The sequence below is a fragment of the Tachyglossus aculeatus genome, chromosome 19, assembly GCF_015852505.1.
Source record: "Tachyglossus aculeatus isolate mTacAcu1 chromosome 19, mTacAcu1.pri, whole genome shotgun sequence".
In the NCBI taxonomy this organism is placed as follows: domain Eukaryota; kingdom Metazoa; phylum Chordata; class Mammalia; order Monotremata; family Tachyglossidae; genus Tachyglossus; species Tachyglossus aculeatus.
The window spans coordinates 39,004,727-39,022,985 of record NC_052084.1 but is presented as its reverse complement, the minus strand read 5'-3'; the positions used below and the strand labels follow the sequence as shown (position 1 = coordinate 39,022,985).

The 18,259-nt window shown below is 52.6% G+C and overlaps 1 protein-coding gene across 1 annotated transcript in view; it reads right to left on the bottom strand.

Moving 5' to 3' along the window:
- CRYBG1 (crystallin beta-gamma domain containing 1) overlaps positions 1–16,299 on the bottom strand; it is a 40,004-nt gene extending 23,705 nt beyond the window's left edge. The window contains exons 1-4 of the mRNA XM_038760894.1: positions 16,294–16,299; positions 14,043–14,308; positions 13,292–13,855; positions 434–2,753 (exon numbers count right to left, since the gene is read on the bottom strand). Coding sequence (XP_038616822.1) covers positions 434–2,753; positions 13,292–13,855; positions 14,043–14,308; positions 16,294–16,299 — 3,156 coding nt within the window. The remainder of the gene's footprint in view (positions 1–433; positions 2,754–13,291; positions 13,856–14,042; positions 14,309–16,293) is intronic.
- Positions 16,300–18,259: the final 1,960 nt, after the last annotated feature.

The window sequence follows — 18,259 nt, the reverse complement described above, 5'->3', positions numbered from 1 at the left end:
TACCTCAGTTAACTCATCTGTAAAATGGGGATTAAGACTGTAAGTCCCACATGGGTCACGGACTGTGTCCAAACTGATTAGTTTGTATTTACTCCAGTGCTTAGTTCAGTTCCTGGCATAAAGTGCTTAACAAATACCATAAAAAAAAATCCAGCAGCCAAGACAGAGGGCACAGGACACCTGAGTTCTAATCTTGGCTCTGCCAACTGCCTGTTGTGTGGCCTTGGACAAATCACTTTACTTCTCTGGGCCTCAATTCCTCATCTGTAAAATGGGGATTAAATACCTGTTTTCCCTCCCCCTTAGACTGCAAATCCCATGTGAGACAGTGACTGTGTCTGATCTGCTTATCTAGTATTTAACTCCAGTGCTTAGCACACAGTAAGTGCTTACCAAATACCGCAATTATTATCCCCATCCTCCCAGCACTTACCCGTGTCTCCAAGAGCGGCATGCTGGTGAGGGAGAGGCTTGGTTCATATCGACCCGCCCTGAATAATCCGGAGAAATTGGGATCGCTGCCCCCATAGCTTGGCAGGAGAGGCCTGAATGTGCCCTCGAAGGGACCGGACCTCTCCACGTCGTCACCGTTCTTTAGTGCCAAGCGGTCAGAGAGCATCGTTTCTGGAAAACGCAGGCTGCTCTGTGAACCCAAATCCCCTTTTTCCTCTGCTGTTGGAGAGTGTTTTTCCGTGTGGCCCAGCCCTGTCAGCCCTGACCGAGACTTGTTGGAAGAGTCAAAGTTAAAGACATCTGCTGGGGCGGTGGAGGGTGCTTGCTGGGGTTCCCCATCTGAAGCCCGGGGTTGGGAGGTTTCTCCCTGGGGGTCCCTAGGCCGGGAGAGGACAGAGCTGCCAAAGGACGTGGTGATGGTACTGACTGACGTCACCGAGGGAGAGAAGACTTTTTCTGGGGGCAGAGAAGAGGTGGCGGGGGCAGTGGAAGTCAGCATGCTAGAGAAAAGGGCGCTCTTCTCCAGTCTCGATCGCTTAACGCTGTCAGTGACATCCTTCCCGCCTGAGTCCGGAGCGGCCAGGGGCTCCAGCCGGCTGGAGGAGCTCAGGGCCTTGAGGATGAGGCTCTCTTCAGTGGATGCCCGCTTCGGCCTCAGTCTGGCTTTGGTATCCAGGTTCTGCAAGAGCTGCGAGGCCGGCGACATGTCCTGCCGGCCCTCCTTCCGGCCCAGACCAAAGGAGAAGACATTGGGGTCGAACACTTTCTCCAAGTGGTCTTCATGGATAGGTGGCATGGCAAAGTGGGGGGCTGGGGAGTTAGGGGCCCGTGCCTTCTTCTTCCTCTGAGGCACACACCCAGAGCTGTCGATCTTCTTGATGATCTCCGTGAACTTCTCCATGTCCGAGGAGGAATCCAGGATGCTGTCATCACTGCCTGCGGAGATGTTCAGGTGGGTGCCTGGGCTCCTGAGGGGGCTGGGAGGCCCCGCCTCCAGCCCCAGGGGTGCCCCTGCAGGATCCCTCTCCTCAGGCCACTTGGTGGGGGCAAGCTCACCAGCTACAGGGTCGCCGGGGACGGGCTTGGTGGGTTCTGCCGCCCTGCAGTCATCATTCTGGGCCTGGGCAGGAGGGTGGTTCTCAGCTCCAGGGGATGTGGCCAGGAGACCGGGCTCCTCCAGGTTCTGCCCCTCACCTGCAGCACCTCCCAACACCACGAGGACGGGACTCTGGGCCCGGCCCCCATCGCCCTCAGGGGAGCTGACGGTCAAGCCGTCGGTCGGAACGGGTGTGGGGAGGCCCTGGGCGCTCTGCACAGGCAGCATGTAGGACCTCACCTGGACTAGGACCTTTGATGGGGACTGGTCCTTGAGGCCCTCCTCGCCAGCCAAATCCTGTCCCGACGACAAAGCCGACTGCTCTTCTCCCCTCACAGGACCGACCAGGGGTGTGTCCCCGCCGTTCTGGTACGGGACGGGCATATCAGCACCAGCAGAGTCCAGCGTCACTCTCCCTGGGCAACTGATACCTTTTTCTTTTGAGCCCTGGTCACTGTGAGCCGGTTCTTCCTCCCTAGGGGTCCAGAGTAGGGGGCCTTCCTTTCTCCCCGTCTCCGAAGGGGCGGCTGCCGCCCTTGGTGGGGAAGGGCTCAGCCGCCCATTAGGTGTCCCGAGAGGGGGCTCGCGGGACAAACCTTCAGGGTCTCCAGGGGGCACCGGGGCCCAGTCAGAGCCAGACCCGCTGCCCTCCACCAGTCCCTTGCCATCGGTCGATCCCTCACTCTTCTCTTCTGGAGCCGCGGGGATGGGTGACACGCCGTCCCCCGGGGCGGGAGCTTCAGCTGCGGCTACCGGAGCGGAGAGGGTGGCGTCGGCCCGACTGGCTGGGGCCAGACCGGGGTCGACCGGGGCGAGCCCCTCACACGGCTCCTCGCCGTTCACAAGCTCAGGTGGCCGATCCTTCTCCCGCACAGCTCCCGCTGAGCTGCCAGGGGTGCCGCTGTGTGTGCTCATCTTCCGGTCCACCTGCTCGCTCTCCCTTGACTTCTTGGCCAGGTTCAGCTTGGCCCGGCCCACAAAAGTTTTGGAGGCCGCAGAGCCAGAGGGGGCAGTCCCCTTGGGCCCCCGGGTGTCGGCTTGGCGGGGGCTGTTATTGGCCCGTTTGTTTTCAAACAGGGAGATTTTATTGGCTGTGTTCCCCTTGTGCACCGTCTGGGGACCCCCCGGGGTTGACTCATTCCCTGCAGGGTCCAGGCTCTTGGGAGCTTTCAGATTCAATTCCACATGCTTGGGTTTGGCCGGGCTGGGGAAAAGGAGACAAAAAGCCACTTTAGCGACCACCAGGCGGCTCCTACCTAGAAGGCTGTACAAAACAGCAAAATGTGCACACAAAACACACATCTGTTGCTTCCTGAAAGTGCTCTGAGGTTGGAAGTAAAAGCTCTGGGATACTTCACTTCTTTCCCAAACCTGGCGCCTGCTCACTCCTCAGCATAAACACACACATGTGGTGGAGTGGGCTGAGGCTCAGGGGATGGAGGGATGGGGAAGGATTGCTTGAATTCTGGGGGCTTAGAGGAAACCATTTGTTCTCTTTGAGGATGTTCCCACTCTGCCCTCCCTTACGGCCCTAGGAGGAGTTTCCCAAACACCAGAGAATGAACACTCCCATCATTATTTTCCACGTTTTTCAAAAACTATTGCAATGATAAAGTTTCTCTCTCATCATCCATCCTCTTTTCCTTCTTATCCCCTTCTTTGGGATACTCTCTGACTTCTCATTCATTCATTCATTCAATTGTACTTATTGAGCGCTTACTGTGCGCAGAGCACTGTACTAAGCGCTTGGGAAGTGCAAGTTGGCAACATATAGAGATGGTCCCTACCCAACAGCGGGCTCACGGTCTAGAAGGGGGAGACAGACAACAAAACAAAACATATTAACAAAATAAAATAGAATAGTAAATATGTACAAGATACGAAATATGTATAAGATATGAAACATATAAATATGTTCTCCTCAGGTTGACTCTTCGGTGGGGTGGCGGGGGGCGGCGGGGAGACGGGTGAGCTCCCGCATGCAGAATCCATAGACCACTCGATTCTCCCGGAGGGCTACTCTCTCAACTCCTTGCTTCTGCTCCTTCCCCACCACAAATTTCCAACATAGAAAGGCATCTAGAACCCACTACCACGCTGACCCAAGCACTTGTCCTATTCCTCCTTGATTACTGCAATAGCCTCGGTGACCTCTCTGCCTCCTGTCTCTCCTTTCTTCAGTCCATACTTCACTCAGCCACGTGGGTCATTTTTCTAAAGCATGTTTGGTCTACATGTCCCCACTCCTCCAAAATCTCCAATGGTTATTCACCCACCGCTTCACATTTAAACAGTTTACCCCAGGCTTTAAAGCCCTCAATCAGCTGCCCCTCCCAACTTATTCCGCTGATGTCCTGCTACACCCCACCAGAACACTCTGCTCCTCTAACGCCAACCTACTCTCTATACCTCAATCATCTATTCACCACTGACCCCTTGCCCACGTTCTCCCTACTTCTTCATATCCAAAAGTCTATCATTCTCCCTACCACTACAACCCTCCTAAAATCTCATCTCCTCCAAGAGGCCTTCCCTGACTAATACCTCATTTCCCCTACCCACTTTCCCTCTGTGTTGACTAAGTACTTGGTTGTGTACCCCTTAAGCATGATGACAATCACCCCCACCTCACAACACTTAGGTAAACATTTTTATACTCCAATATTTTACCTACCTGTAATTTATTTTAATCTCTGTCTCCCCGTGTAGACTGTAAACTCCTTGTGGGCAGGGATCACAGTACAACTCTGTTGTACTGAACTCTCCTAAGCGCTTAGCACAGTGCTCTGCACACAGTAAGCACTTAATAAATATCACTGATTGCTTGATTCTCCAGAAGCCCCTACTCTGACCCCTGGGAGCACCAAGACCCCCTAACCTGCCCTGCCAGCAGATACCCCAGCCCCCTGCGCATGAGTGGTTTGGGGTCACCGCTTTCTCCCACAGAAGCAGTGATCCCTGCCTCTGGGGTCTCCACACCCCTCCGGTGACCACAAGGCTGAGGTCTGTTGAGGGAACTGGGAGGCCAGCAGCTACACAGAGGCCAGAGAAGAGGCTCTGACCGGGTGAAAGAAAGTCCCTGTGGCACTGGCTACTCCCTAGCTACCTACTCACCCCCAGAGTCCACTGTCCAGTCAGACACTGCTCTGCTCACACCACACATGACTCTCACCCCAAATACTCTGTTGTCACGGATGCCAGGCTTTTGCCATCAACCAACAAATCAATCGATCAATGGCAGGCATTGAGCACCTGCTGCGTACCGAGCACTGCACCGAGTCTTAAACAGCAGCACCAGCAGGAGCCTACAACCAGTCCCCCAACACTGGAGTGTCGGGAATCCCCTGCTCCAGCCAGGATGGAGTCAAACAGCAGCAGCAGCAGCTGTCACTTTTGGACTGAGGCCCGAGGAGCCCAAAATTCAGCCTCTCCATGAACAACACTCCACTGCTCCTGTCATATTTACGGTCCCTTAATCCCCTACTAGATCGACAGTCCCTTTAGGACAGAGATCGGGTCTATCAACTCTAGTATACTCTCCCAAGTGCTTAGTACAGTGCTCAGCACACAGAAAGCCCTCAACAAACACCACTGATTGACTGAGTGATGTCTTTTTCTCCTATGTTTTTATGTTTTCATATTTCCTATGTATCTGTCGCCCAACCCATCCTCCCTCTTCCTCTTAGATTATTGACTTCTGTGGGGCAGGGACCGTGTCTTCATCTTAGCTTTGCACTTTCCCAGCACTTGCACACAGTAGGCACTTGGTAAATACCACCATCAGTACTACTACTACAACGACAAATGCATACAACAGTGTCCTTGGTCAAGTCACTTCACTTCTCTGTGTCTCAGTTTCCTCAACTGCAAAACAGGGATCCAATACCTGTTCTCCTTCCTACTTAGACAGCATGCCCCATGTGGGACAAGAACTGTATAATAAACCTGCATTTACCAAAGTGCTTAGAACAGTGCTATACATGTAATAATCAGAGTGGCCTACTGGAAAGAGCACGGGCCCAGAGGGCAGAAAGACCTGGGTTCTAATCCCAGCTCCACCACGTGCCTTCTGTGTAACCTGGGCAAGTCTTTTAACTTCTCTGTGCCTCAGTTACCTCATCTATAAAATGGGGATCCAATCCTACTTCCTCCTACTTAGACAGTGAGCCTCATGTGGGACGGGGACTGTGTTCAACCTGATTAACTTACATCTACCCCAGTGCTTACAAGAGTGCTTGGCACAAAATAAGTACTTAATAATAATAATGATGGCATTTGTTAAGCTCTTATTATGTGCCAAGCACCGTTCTAAGCGCTGGAGGCGATACAAGGTAATCAGGTTGTCCCACATGGGGCTCACAGTCTTAACCCCCATTTTACAGATGAGGTGACTGAGGCACGGAGAAGTGAAGTGACTTGCCGAAAGTCACACAGCTGACAAGTGGCGGAGCCGGGATTAGAACCCATGACCTCTGACTCCCAAGCCCGGGCTTTTTCCACTGAGCCACGCTGCTTCTCAAGTACCACGATTATTATTGTATATTATAAATGACATATTTATTATTAGAAGCCCCCTGGCCCAGAGGACAGAGCACGGGCCCGGGAGTCAGAAGGAACTGAGTTTTAATCCTGGCTCTGTCACTTGTCCTTTGGGTGACCTTGGTCAAATCACTTCACTTCTCTGTGCTTTGTTACCTCATCTGTCAAATGAGGACTAAGACTGTGAGCCCCAAGTGGGATATGGACTGTTTCCAGGCTAATTAGCTTGAGAAGTAGTGTGGCTCAGTGGAAAGAGCACGGGCTTGGGAGTCAGAGGTTACGGGTTCTAATTCCGGCTCCGCCACTTGTCAGCTGTGTGACTTCGGGCACGTCACTTAATTTCTCTGGGCCTCAGTTACCCATCTGTAAAATGGGGATTAAGACTGTGAGCCCCATGTGGAACAACCTGATCACCTTGTATCTGCCCCAGCGTTTAGAACAGTGCTTTGCACATAGTAAGTGCTTAACAAATACCATTATTATCCTTATTATCTTTCCCAGTACACAGTTCATAGACTGGCACATAAGCGCTTAACAAATACCATTAAAAAAAAATCAAAATACAGAGGTAAAGGACATGGTCTTTGTCCTCCAGGAGCCTGCAAATTAACGGCTAGGGCAGTTACCGCGTAACTTACTGATAATGGAACTATGGCTAAGTGAACAAGTAAGGGCTTAAACAGCAGAGGGTGTACGTGGGCACAATTCAAAAATTAGATGCCATTTAAAATCAGTGCAAATTGATCTTCAAGAAAATGTGGGCCTAGAATGCAGAAGAGAAGGGGAAGCTAGCTCTGTCTAGCCCAGTGGGCAGATGTGGCTAGTCAAGCTAGAACATCAGAGCCAAGCTGACAAGGGACACTTGCAGGCTACTGTTAGCCAACAGGCTGAGTTAAGCACCTTAAACCACGGCCACACAGCCTGAACATTAAAGACTACCATGAAGATCAAAATAAACTTTACAACCCACCTTTCTGGGCTATTAGGCTCCACTCCCAAGAGTCACCACAATTAACCTAGTTCAGCTGACAAAGAAGAAAATGCAAGTCTTCCCTTTACTGTTCCACCACAGTGTGTATGTGTGTGTGTGATGTGGGGAGAGGGGGAGGAGATGCAGTCTGAAACACGGGGGCTATGGCACGACCAAAAAATTCTCTACAGATAAAGATCACATTTTTTGCAGGGAATTTATCATGATCGCTCATTCATGCAAATATTACAGAAACAGCCCATAATAATAATAGCCATTGAGAGTACTTGCTTTGTGGTTACTAAGTGCCAAGCTCCGTACTAAGCTCTGGGGGAGCTACAATATAAACAGACCATACACAGTCCTGGGGCTCATCTCCAAGTTCTGGGCTCTGTTCTGCCATGAAGGCCTCGGGGTGGGAAGGCAAGGAACAAGAAGAGGAGGAGGAGGAAGAGAAGGGAGAGGAGGAGTCTGTCTTGATTCTGCCCTGGACTGGCAGAGTCCTGGAGGCAAAGGGCCCTGTGTGCTCTATCCACTTCTCAACTGAGGTCAGAGAGGGTGACCAGAGGCAGAAGGCCCAATGCTCACACACACAGTGTGTGGGCAACCCACTCTCCAACCAGCCCACTGGGAAAATGTTGGCTCCCATAGCCTGCCCCCCGGCTCCACCCCATCCTGCCCTCCTCTGCACCAGAAAGGAGGGGTCCCAGGATCTTAGTACAGCACTCTGCATACAGTATGTGCTCAATAAATTCAATTAATGGATTATTCCCACAGGTGGCAGGCCTGTGTCTCTTATCTCTCCTCCCCACCCTGCAAACTCAAAAGGTTGCCCCCTAAGAGGGGTGAAGGTCTGTCTCATGACTTTCACGGAAGCAAACAGAAACAACTTTTTCATGATAGAACGGCGCTTAGAACAATGCTCGGCACATAGTAAGCGCTTAACAAATACCATCATCATCATCACTATTATTATTATCTTCTAAAGCTGAGAAAGTCAAGGATTCCGCACGAGGACAAAATATTGCTCATTTGCTACGATGGTCATGGCAATATCGCCTTCATGGAAATCAGGAAGAAAGATAAGAACTGCTGTAAACATCTGCCCCACCTCCTGTTCCAGACCAAAAGGCCAAATCACTACAGGAAGTGAACTGCTGGTGTGGTCCTTTCCAAAAAGAAGTCGGGGTGCAAAAAAAGTGTCTTTGTTCTGAAAGATAATGGTTTGTTTTTTTGATTTGGAACATGGGAACAAAATATGTTGCAGTGGGATCCTTTATCCTTTCTGTTTCCCACTGCTTCTCAAGACTCTGATCTAATCATCTTGACTCTACCCGAGTGCTTAGTACAGTGCTAAGCACGGCATAAGTGCTTAAGAAGATACCACAGTTCTTATTATTAGAGTCCAACGTTTCCCTCATCACCAGTGTCACCGCCAGTGTAACATTTCTGGTTTCGACACTGTCCTCTTGCAGGCAGGGAGAAAGGAAATAAGGCTTAACGAATAAGGGAATCAAGAAAGCTCTCCCATACTCAACTTCTGACTGTTCAGGGCCCCATTTCTCCCCCAAACAATGGCGTCATTCACTCTCATTTGTTTTTCTGAGGTCGTTACTAAATGAACAGGTGGGTGAAGAGTCAAAGGTATCCGGAGCAGGCAAATTAAAGTGGGTTATTCATTAGCAAAGCGTCTTGCATACTAGTCCAGCTCTGACTGTAAGTTTAATTTACGGTGGGGCTCCGGCCATTGCATGAAACCGAGCAGAGGCACATAAAGAATGAGCTTATAGGAAAAAACCAGGGGTCTTTAGCAGACAAAATGAAAGGGTTGAAACCTCACTTTGAGATTCGGCTGAATGATTACTATTCAGTTTTTCGCTTTAAAAAAAAATAAGGTTTCTTTGGCTTACGAGTTTAAAATCTAAAATCTTGAAAGAAGACCTGATCAAATAGATCCTGGTGGTACGGGCTCGGGGCCGGGGCCAGGTCCAGCTCCCTGCCCCAGGCCTCCCCTTCGCTCTAAGGTTTCTTCTCCTACCTCTCTCCAGCAGCGGGGATGATGATGATGATGGTGAGGACCGAGGGGACACGGGGACCGGCCGAAGGGTCCACTCCTGGTCTCCCCGCGGGGACGATTCCCGTTCAAATCTCCCGAGCGCTCAGTCCAGCGCTCTGCACACAGTCAGCGCTCAGGATATACCACCGATTGAGTCCTGGATCCCGCAAGCAAGGCGGATCCAGGCGTGACCAAAAGGAGTTGCAAATCCACTTTAACGTCTCTGGCTTCCTGTTTAACGCACGCTTTTCGGCTGTGAGGCCGATTTCGGGAAGTTGGGGGGGGTTCGTGGGATGCCTTCTCTTAAACGGGCAGGTCCTGAACGCCCCCACCCAGGGGCGGGTTGGATCCTCGAGTTTGCATTCACGGGATTTTTCCTAATTCCTAAGGGTCTGGAGGGGGGCACTAATCCCGGTCCATCCCCCCTGCCCCGGGTGCAGGGATTTAGGCCCGGGCCCGGCCCATCCCGCTCGTCCGTCGGCTACAGTCATCAAAACAAGTAAACAGGCATCGATAGCCTGCAAATTCAGAGCGTGCTAATGCTTGGGAGCCACGATGGGAAGGCCGCACGGTTTATCCATTCATTCAATCTTATTTTTTCGCCTTGTAACCTCCCCAGCACTTAGAACAGTGTTTTGCACATAGTAAGCGCTTAATAAATGCCATTATTATTAGAAAAACAGCGTGGCTCAGTGGAAAGAGCCACTGTTGTCTCCCCCTTCTAGACTGTTGTCTCCCCCTTCTAGCCTGTGAGCCCACTGTTGGGTAGGGACTGTCTCTATATTCATTCATTCAATCGTATTTATTGAGCATTTACTGTGTGCAGAGCACTGTAATAATAAGAATAATAATGATTATTCATTCATATTTATTCACTCATTCGTATTTATTGAGTGCTTACTATGTGCAAAGCACTGTTCTATGCGCTGGGGGGGATACAAGGGGATCAGGTTGTCCCACGGGGGGCTCACAGTGTTAATCCCCATTTTACAGATGAGGTAACTGAGGCCCAGAGAAGTGAAGTGACTTGCCCAAAATCACACGGCTGACAATTGGCAGAGCCGGAATTCGAACCCATGACCTCTGACTCCAAAGCCCGGGCTCTTCCCACTGAGCCACGCCACTTCTCTATATGTCTCTATATGTTGCCAACTTGTACTTCCCAAGCGCTTAGTACAGTGCTCTGCATACAGTAAGCGCTCAATACGACTGATTGATTGATTGATTGAAAGAGTACGGGCTTTGGAGTCAGAGGTCATGGGTTCGAATCCCGACTCCGCCACATGTCAGCTGTGTGATCTCGGGCAACTCACTTAACTTCTCTGGGCCTCGACTACCTCATCTGTAAAACGGGGATTAAGACTGTGAGCCCCACGTGGGACAACCTGATCACCTTGTATCCTCCCCAGCGCTTAGAACAGTACTTTGCACATAGTAATTGCTTAACAAATGCTATTATTATCAGACAGACAGCATGGCTCAGTGGAAAGAGCACGGGCTTTGGAGTCAGAGGTCATGGGTTCGAATCCTGACTCCACCACATGTCAGCTGTGTGATCTCGGGCAACTCACTTCACTTGTCTGGGCCTTGGCTACCTCATCTGTAAAATGGGGATTAAGACTGTGAGCCCCCCGTGGGCCAACCTGATCACCTTGTATCCTCCCCAGCGCTTAGAACAGTACTTTGCACATAGTAATTGCTTAACAAATGCCATTATTATTAGAGAGACAGTGTGGCTCAGTGGAAAGAGCACGGGCTTTGGAGTCAGAGGTCATGGGTTTGAATCCCGACTCCGCCACATGTGAGCTGTGTGTTCTTGGGCAACTCACTTCACTTGTCTGGGCCTTGGCTACCTCATCTGTAAAATGGGGATTAAGACTGTGAGCCCCCCGTGGGCCAACCTGATCACCTTGTATCCTCCCCAGCGCTTAGAACAGTGCTTTGCACATAGTAAGCGCTTAACAAACATGCCATTATTATTAGAGAGACAGCGTGGCTCAGTGGAAAGAGCACGGGCTTTGGAGTCAGAGGTCATGGGTTCGAATCCCGACTCTGCCACATGTCAGCTGTGTGATCTCGGGCAAGTCACTTCACTTTTCTGGGCCTCAGTTCCCTCATCTGTAAAATGGGGATTACGGCTGTGAGCCCCACATGGGACAACCTGATCACCTTGTATTGTCCCCGGCGCTTAGAACAGCGCTTTGCACATAGTAAGCGCTTTACAAATGCCATTATGATTAGAGAAACAGCGTGGCTCAGTGGAAGGAGCACAGGCTTTGGAGTCAGAGGTCATGGGTTTGAATCCCGACTCCGCCACATGTCAGCTGTGTGATCTCGGGCAAGTCACTTCACTGAACCTCAGTTCCCTCATCTGTAAAATGGGGATGAAGGCTGTGAGCCCCCCGTGGGACAACCTGATCACCTTGTATCGTCCCCGGCGCTTAGAACAGCGCTTTGCACATAGTAAGCGCTTAATAAATGCCGTCGTTATTATTATTATTCTTCTCTGGGCCTCCGTTCCCTCATCTGTAAAATGGGGATTAAGACTGCGAGCCCCACGTGGGACAACCTGATCACCTTGTATCGTCCCCAGCGCTTAGAACAGTGCTTTGCACATAGTAAGCACTTAACAAATGCCATTATTATTAGAGAAACAGCATGGCTCAGTGGAAAGAGCACGGGCTTTGGAGTCAGAGGTCATGGGTTCGAATGCTGACTCCGCCACATGTCAGCTGTGTGATCTCGGGCAAGTCACTTCACTTCTCTGGGCCTCAGTTCCCTCATCTGTAAAATGGGGATGAAGGCTGTGAGCCCCACGTGGGACAACCTGATCACCTTGTATCGTCCCCGGCGCTTAGAACAGCACTTTGCACATAGTAAGCACTTAATAATTAGAGCAACATTGCGGCTCAGTGGAAAGAGCACGGGCTTTGGAGTCAGAGGTCATGGGTTCGAATTCCGGCTCTGCCCATTGTCAGCTGTGTGACTTTGGGCAAGTCACTTCACTTCTCTGGGCCTCAGTTCCCTCATCTGTAAAATGGGGATGAAGGCTGTGAGCCCCAAGTGGGACAACCTGATCACCTTGTATCGTCCCCAGCGCTTAGAACAGCGCTTTGCACATAGTAAGCGCTTAATAATTAGAGAAACATTGCGGCTGAGTGGAAAGAGCACGGGCTTTGGAGTCAGAGGTCATGGGTTCGAATCCCGACTCCGCCACATGTCAGCTGTGTGATCTCGGGCAAGTCACTTCACTTCTCTGGGCCTCAGTTCCCTCATCTGTAAGATGGGAATTAAGGCTGTGAGCCCCCCGTGGGACAACCTGATCACCTTGTATCGTCCCCGGCACTTAGAACAGTACTTTGCACATAGTAATTGCTTAACAAATGCCATTATTATTAGAGAGACAGTGTGGGTCAGTGGAAAGAGCACGGGCTTTGGAGTCTGAGGTCATGGGTTCGAATCCCGACTCCACCACATGTCAGCTGTGTGATCTTGGGCAAGTCACTTCACTTCTCTGGGCCTCAGTTTCCTCATCTGTAAAATGGGGATGAAGGCTGTGAGCCCCACGTGGGCCAACCTGATCACCTTGTATCCTCCCTGGCGCTTAGAACAGCGCTTTGCACATAGTAAGCACTTAACAAATGCCGTTATTATTAGAGAAGCAGCGTGGCTCAGTGGAAAGAGCACGGACTTGGGAGTCAGAGGTCATGGGTTCGAATCCTGACTCTGCCACATGTCAGCTGTGTGATCTCGGGCAAGTCACTTCACTGGGCCTCAGTTCCCTCATCTGTAAAATGGGGATGAAGGCTGCGAGCCCCACGTGGGCCAACCTGATCACCCTGTATCCTCCCCGGCGCTTAGAACAGTGCTTTGCACACAGTAAGCGCTTAATAACTAGGGAAACATTGCGGCTCAGTGGAAAGAGCACGGGCTCGGGAGTCAGAGGTCATGGGTTCGAATCCCGACTCCGCCACATGTCAGCTGTGTGATCTCGGGCAAGTCACTTCTCTGGGCCTCCGTTCCCTCATCTGTAAAATGGGGATGAAGGCTGCCAGCCCCACGTGGGCCAACCTGATCACCCTGTATCGTCCCCGGCGCTTAGAACAGCGCTTTGCACCTAGTAAGCGCTCCCCAAAGGCCTATCATTAGTAGTAGTAGCAGTAGCAGTAGTACTCACAGGCTGACTTTGGTGGTGACCGTGGTCCTGGGCGGGCCGAGGTTGGGGGGGTGTGTCCGGGCCCGGTGTCCGTCGGGCTCCCCGCGGCTGCGGCCGCCGTCGGCGCGGCCGGCCCAGGGGCCGGGCAGCGGCCCCCAGGGCGGGGCGGGGCGGACCTCGCCCAGCAGGGAGCTGCTCTTCACGGGAAGCTCCCGGGGGGTGGCAGGGGCGGCAACGGCGGTGACCTTGCCGTCGTCGGGGCCGTCCGGCTTCCTCCGGGAGGGCTCCGGGCCCGGGCTCGGGGGGGCCGGGGGACAGGTGGACGCGGCCTCCGCCGAGCCCCGACGCCCTTTCCTCTTGGTCGGGGACGGGGACGGCTTGGCCCCGGGAGGGGACGGCCCCGACGACGGCAAGGTCACCGCCCCGTCGGCGCCCTCGCCCTCGTCGCCGTCGGCGAAGAAGACGGCGTTGGGCCGGTCCCGGGCCGGGGGCGTGTCGGCGGCCCGCTGCGACCTCCGCCTCCTGCCGGACCTCCGCCCCCCCGGCCTTCCTGTCCATGTCGCCCGCGTCCCCCACGTCGGGCTCCTCGGGGGGATTCCCGGAGGGCTCCCCAGTGGCGTTGGAGGGCGGCCCCTCGGTCTTCCTCAGGTAGATGTCCAAGGTCAGCACCTTGGCCGTCGGGGCTCGCTCGGTGCCGCGGGCCGCCGGCGCGGGGGGACGGGGGAGCCCGTCCGGAGGAGGAGGAGCAGGAGGAGGAGGGGATGGGGAGGGCGGAGGCTCCGCCTCCAGCGGGTGGCTCCCCCGGGGCCCGTCGGCGTCGGCGTCGTCGTCGTCGGGCTCGGCTTCGGCCGACTCAGTGCGGTGGCAGCCCCTCGGTCCGCCGGGGTCGGGGCCTCCGCCCTTGGGCCCCGGGCTCCCGGGGCTGGCCGAGCCCTCCGAGCCGCTCCTGGAGCTCCTCCGGCGGCCCCCCGCCAACAGGGTCCCCAGCTTCCCCAGCACCGGCTTCCTCCGGGCCTCCTCCGGGGGCTGCGCTCTGGACTGCGGAGGGCGAGAAAAGGGGCACACGGTGGGCGCATCGGCGGGGACAACCGATGCCCTCCCGTGCTCCCAAACGCGCGCAATCTGGGGCCCGGGCCCCCAAAGCTGCCGCCCCTCCGCGGCCCGGGGGCAGGGGACAGTTCCCGGGAGTGGGGCGGGAGAGAGAAACAGGTTCCCAACCTCCCCACCAAGGGCCCGCCTGCAGCGAGGGAGCTGCGTGGATCCCGGGAAAAAAAAGCAAGCTTGCCCCCCCACCCACCCACCCCCGGCCCGCTTGGCTGGGCCTGACTCCAGCTCCCTTGGCTTGCACCGATGGCGCGGGTCTCGCCTTCTCCCCTGGCCCCCTCAATCAATCAATCAATCAATCAATCGTATTTATTGAGCGCTCACTGTGTGCAGAGCACTGGACTGAGCGCTTGGGAAGCACAAGTTGGCAACAGCCACCGGGGCGGGGCTGCCCAGTGACCCACCTGCGAGGCCCGGGCCCACTTTTAGTCCCGGGGGGCGGGGGTTGGGTTCCAGGAAGGGTGGGATGGGCCCGGGGAGGGTGCCCGTTAGGGCGGGAGTCAATCAATCAATCAATCAATCGTATTTGTAGAGCGCTTACTGTGTGCAGAGCACTGGACTAAGCGCTTGGAAGTACAAGCTGGCAACATATACGGCCCCTACCCAACAGTGGGCTCCCAGTCTAAAAGGGGGAGACGGAGAACAAAACCAAACATACTAACGAAATAAAATAAATAGAATAGATGTGTACAAGTAAAATAGAGTAATAAATAGGGACAAACATATATACATATATACAGGTGCTGTGGGGAAGGGAAGGAGGTAAGATGGGAGTCGCGTCAGGCAGAGCACTGTACTAAGCGCTTGGGATGTACAAGTTGGCAACATATACAGTCCCTACCCAACAGTGGGCTCACAGGCTAAAAGGGGGAGACAGAGAACAAAACCAAACATACTAACAAAATAAAATAGAATAGATGTGTAGAAGTAAAATAAATAGAGTAATAAATATGTACAAACATATATACATATATACAGGTGCTGTGGGGAAGGGAAGGAGGTAAGATGGGAGTCGCGTCAGGCAGAGCACTGTACTAAGCGCTTGGGAAGTACAAGTTGGCAACATATACAGTCCCTACCCAACAGTGGGCTCACAGTCTAAAAGGGGGAGGCGGAGAACAAAACCAAACATACTAACAAAATAAAATAAATAGAATAGATGTGGACAAGTAAAATAAATAGAGTAATAAATATGGACATACATATATACAGGTGCTGTGGGGAAGGGAAGGAGGTAAGATGGGAGTCGCGTCAGGCAGAGCACTGTATTAAGCGCTTGGGAAGTACAAATTGGCAACATATAGAGACAGTCCCTACCCAACAGTGGGCTCACAGTCTAAAAGGGGGAGACAGAGAACAAAATCAAACATACTAACAAAATAAAATAAATAGAATAGATGTGTACAAGTAAAATAAATAGAGTAATAAATATGGGCATACATATATACAGGTGCTGTGGGGAAAGGAAGGAGGTAAGATGGGAGTCGCGTCAGGCAGAGCACTGTACTAAACGCTTGGGAAGTACGGGTTGGCAGCGTGCAGTCCCACGAGGCCCGGAGGCGGGGCGCGCCCGTGTGCCAGCCGGGCCCCCGCCCATGCCCGGCCCAGGGAGAAACCCGAGCCTCCGGTGGCAGCCCCGGGCCCAACGGCTCCGCTCCAAAGGGGCGGGCGGCGGCGGCGGCGGCGGCGGGGCTTTCCGCCCGCCCGCCCCTCCCCAACCCTTTGTTTTCTGTCTCCCCCTTTTAGACTGTGAGCCCACTGTTGGGTAGGGCCTGTCTCTATATGTTGCCAACTTGGACTTCCCAAGCGCTTAGTACAGTGCTCTGCACACAGTAAGCGCTCAATAAGTACGATTGATTGATTGAGAGACGCGGGCACCGTGCCCGGGCAAGGGCGGGCACGGCGGAGCAGGAACCCACCGACATCTCGGAGGGTGGAAGGAACGGACTGAGCCCCCCCCTTTTTCCTCTGCTCCTCCTCCCCTCCCCATCGGCCCTACTCCCTCCCTCTGGTCTAACCCCCTCCCCGCCCCACAAAACTTGTGCATATTTGTACATACTTATTATTCTATTTATTTTATTAAAGATGTGTATATATCTATCCTATCTATTTTGATGCTACTGATGCCTGTCTACTTGTTTTGTTTTGTTGTCTGTCTCCCCCCTTCTAAACTGTGTAGGGATTGTCTCTATGTGTTACCGAATTGTACTTTCCAAGCGCTTAGTACAGTGCTCTGCACACAGTAAGCGCTCAATAAATACGATTGATTGATTGATTGATTGAGAGACGCGGGCACCGTGCCCGGGCAAGGGCGGGCACGGCGGAGCAGGAACCCACCGACATCTCGGAGGGTGGAAGGAACGGACTGAGCCCCACCTTTTTCCTCTGCTCCTCTTCCCCTCCCCATCGGCCCTACTCCCTCCCTCTGGTCTACCGCCCTCCCCGCCCCACAAAACTTGTGCATATTTGTACATATTTATTATTCTATTTATTTTATTAATGATGTGTATATATCTTTTAGACTGTGAGCTCCTTTTAGACTGTGAGCCCACTGTTGGGTAGGGACTGTCTCTGTGTGTTGCCAACTTGTACTTCCCAAGCGCTTAGTACAGTGCTCTGCACACAGTAAGTGCTCAATAAATACGACTGATTGATTGATCTATCATCCTATCTATCTATTTTGATGCTACTGATGCCTGTCTACTTGTTTTGTTTTGTTGCCTGTCTCCCCCCTTCTAGACTGTGAGCCGTTGTTGGGTAGGGATTGTCTCTATGTCATCATCATCATCATCAATCGTATTTATTGAGCGCTTACTATATGCCGAGCACTGTACTAAGCGCTTGGGAAGTACGAATTGGTAACATATAGAGACAGTCCCTACCCAACAGTGGGCTCACAGTCTAAAAGGGGGAGACAGATAACAAAACCAAACATACTAACAAAATAAAATGAATAGAATAGATATGTACAAGTAAAATAAATAAATAAATAAGTAAATAGAGTAATAAATATGTACAAACATACATATATACAGGTGCTGTGGGGAAGGGAAGGAGGTAAGATGGGGGGGATGGAGGGGGGCGAGGGGGAGAGGAAGGACGGGGCTCAGTCTGGGAAGGCCTCCTGGAGGAGGTATGTGTTACCGAACTGTACTTTCCAAGCGCTTAGTCCAGTGCTCTGCACACAGTAAGCGCTCAATAAACACGATTGAATGAATGAATGAATGAATGAACGGGCATTGGTGCCCCGGTTCTGCCAGCCGCGCCCACGGGGGCCCCGAGGGCCTGGATCGGGGGCGAGGGGAGGGGGGTGTGGGCACGCCGCCGCCGCTGCCACCGTCCCCCTCCACCAAACACGGTTAAATCCCATTTAGGTCGATACTCTAAGACTTATGCGATCACAATACATTAAATAGCTGAGGAGCGAAAGGAAAGAGGGCCATTTTTTGAAATCCCACCTCCTTCATGAAGCCTTTTCAGATTTGCTCCCATTATCTGAGCTCCTACCCACCCTCTATAGCAGTGCGATGTGGTCTAGTGGAGAGAACACTGGTCTGGGAGTAAAAGGATCTGGGTTCCAGTCCCAGCTCAGCCACTTGGCTGCTGTGTGCTTTGGGGAAGTCACATAACTTCTCTGGGCCTCGGGGTCCTCATCTATAAAGTGGGGATTCAGTACCTGTTCTTGATTCCTCTTAGCACCCCAGGTGGGGTGGAGACTGGTTGACCTGATTATTTTGTATCTACCCCGGTGCTTAGTACACTGCTTGGCAAATATGAATATTACTACTACTACTATTACTACTACTCTGTGCAGAATTCTGTCCTGTACTAAACACTTAGGAAAGTAGATCTGCCCCAAATAGATGCTCAATAAGTACCACTGAT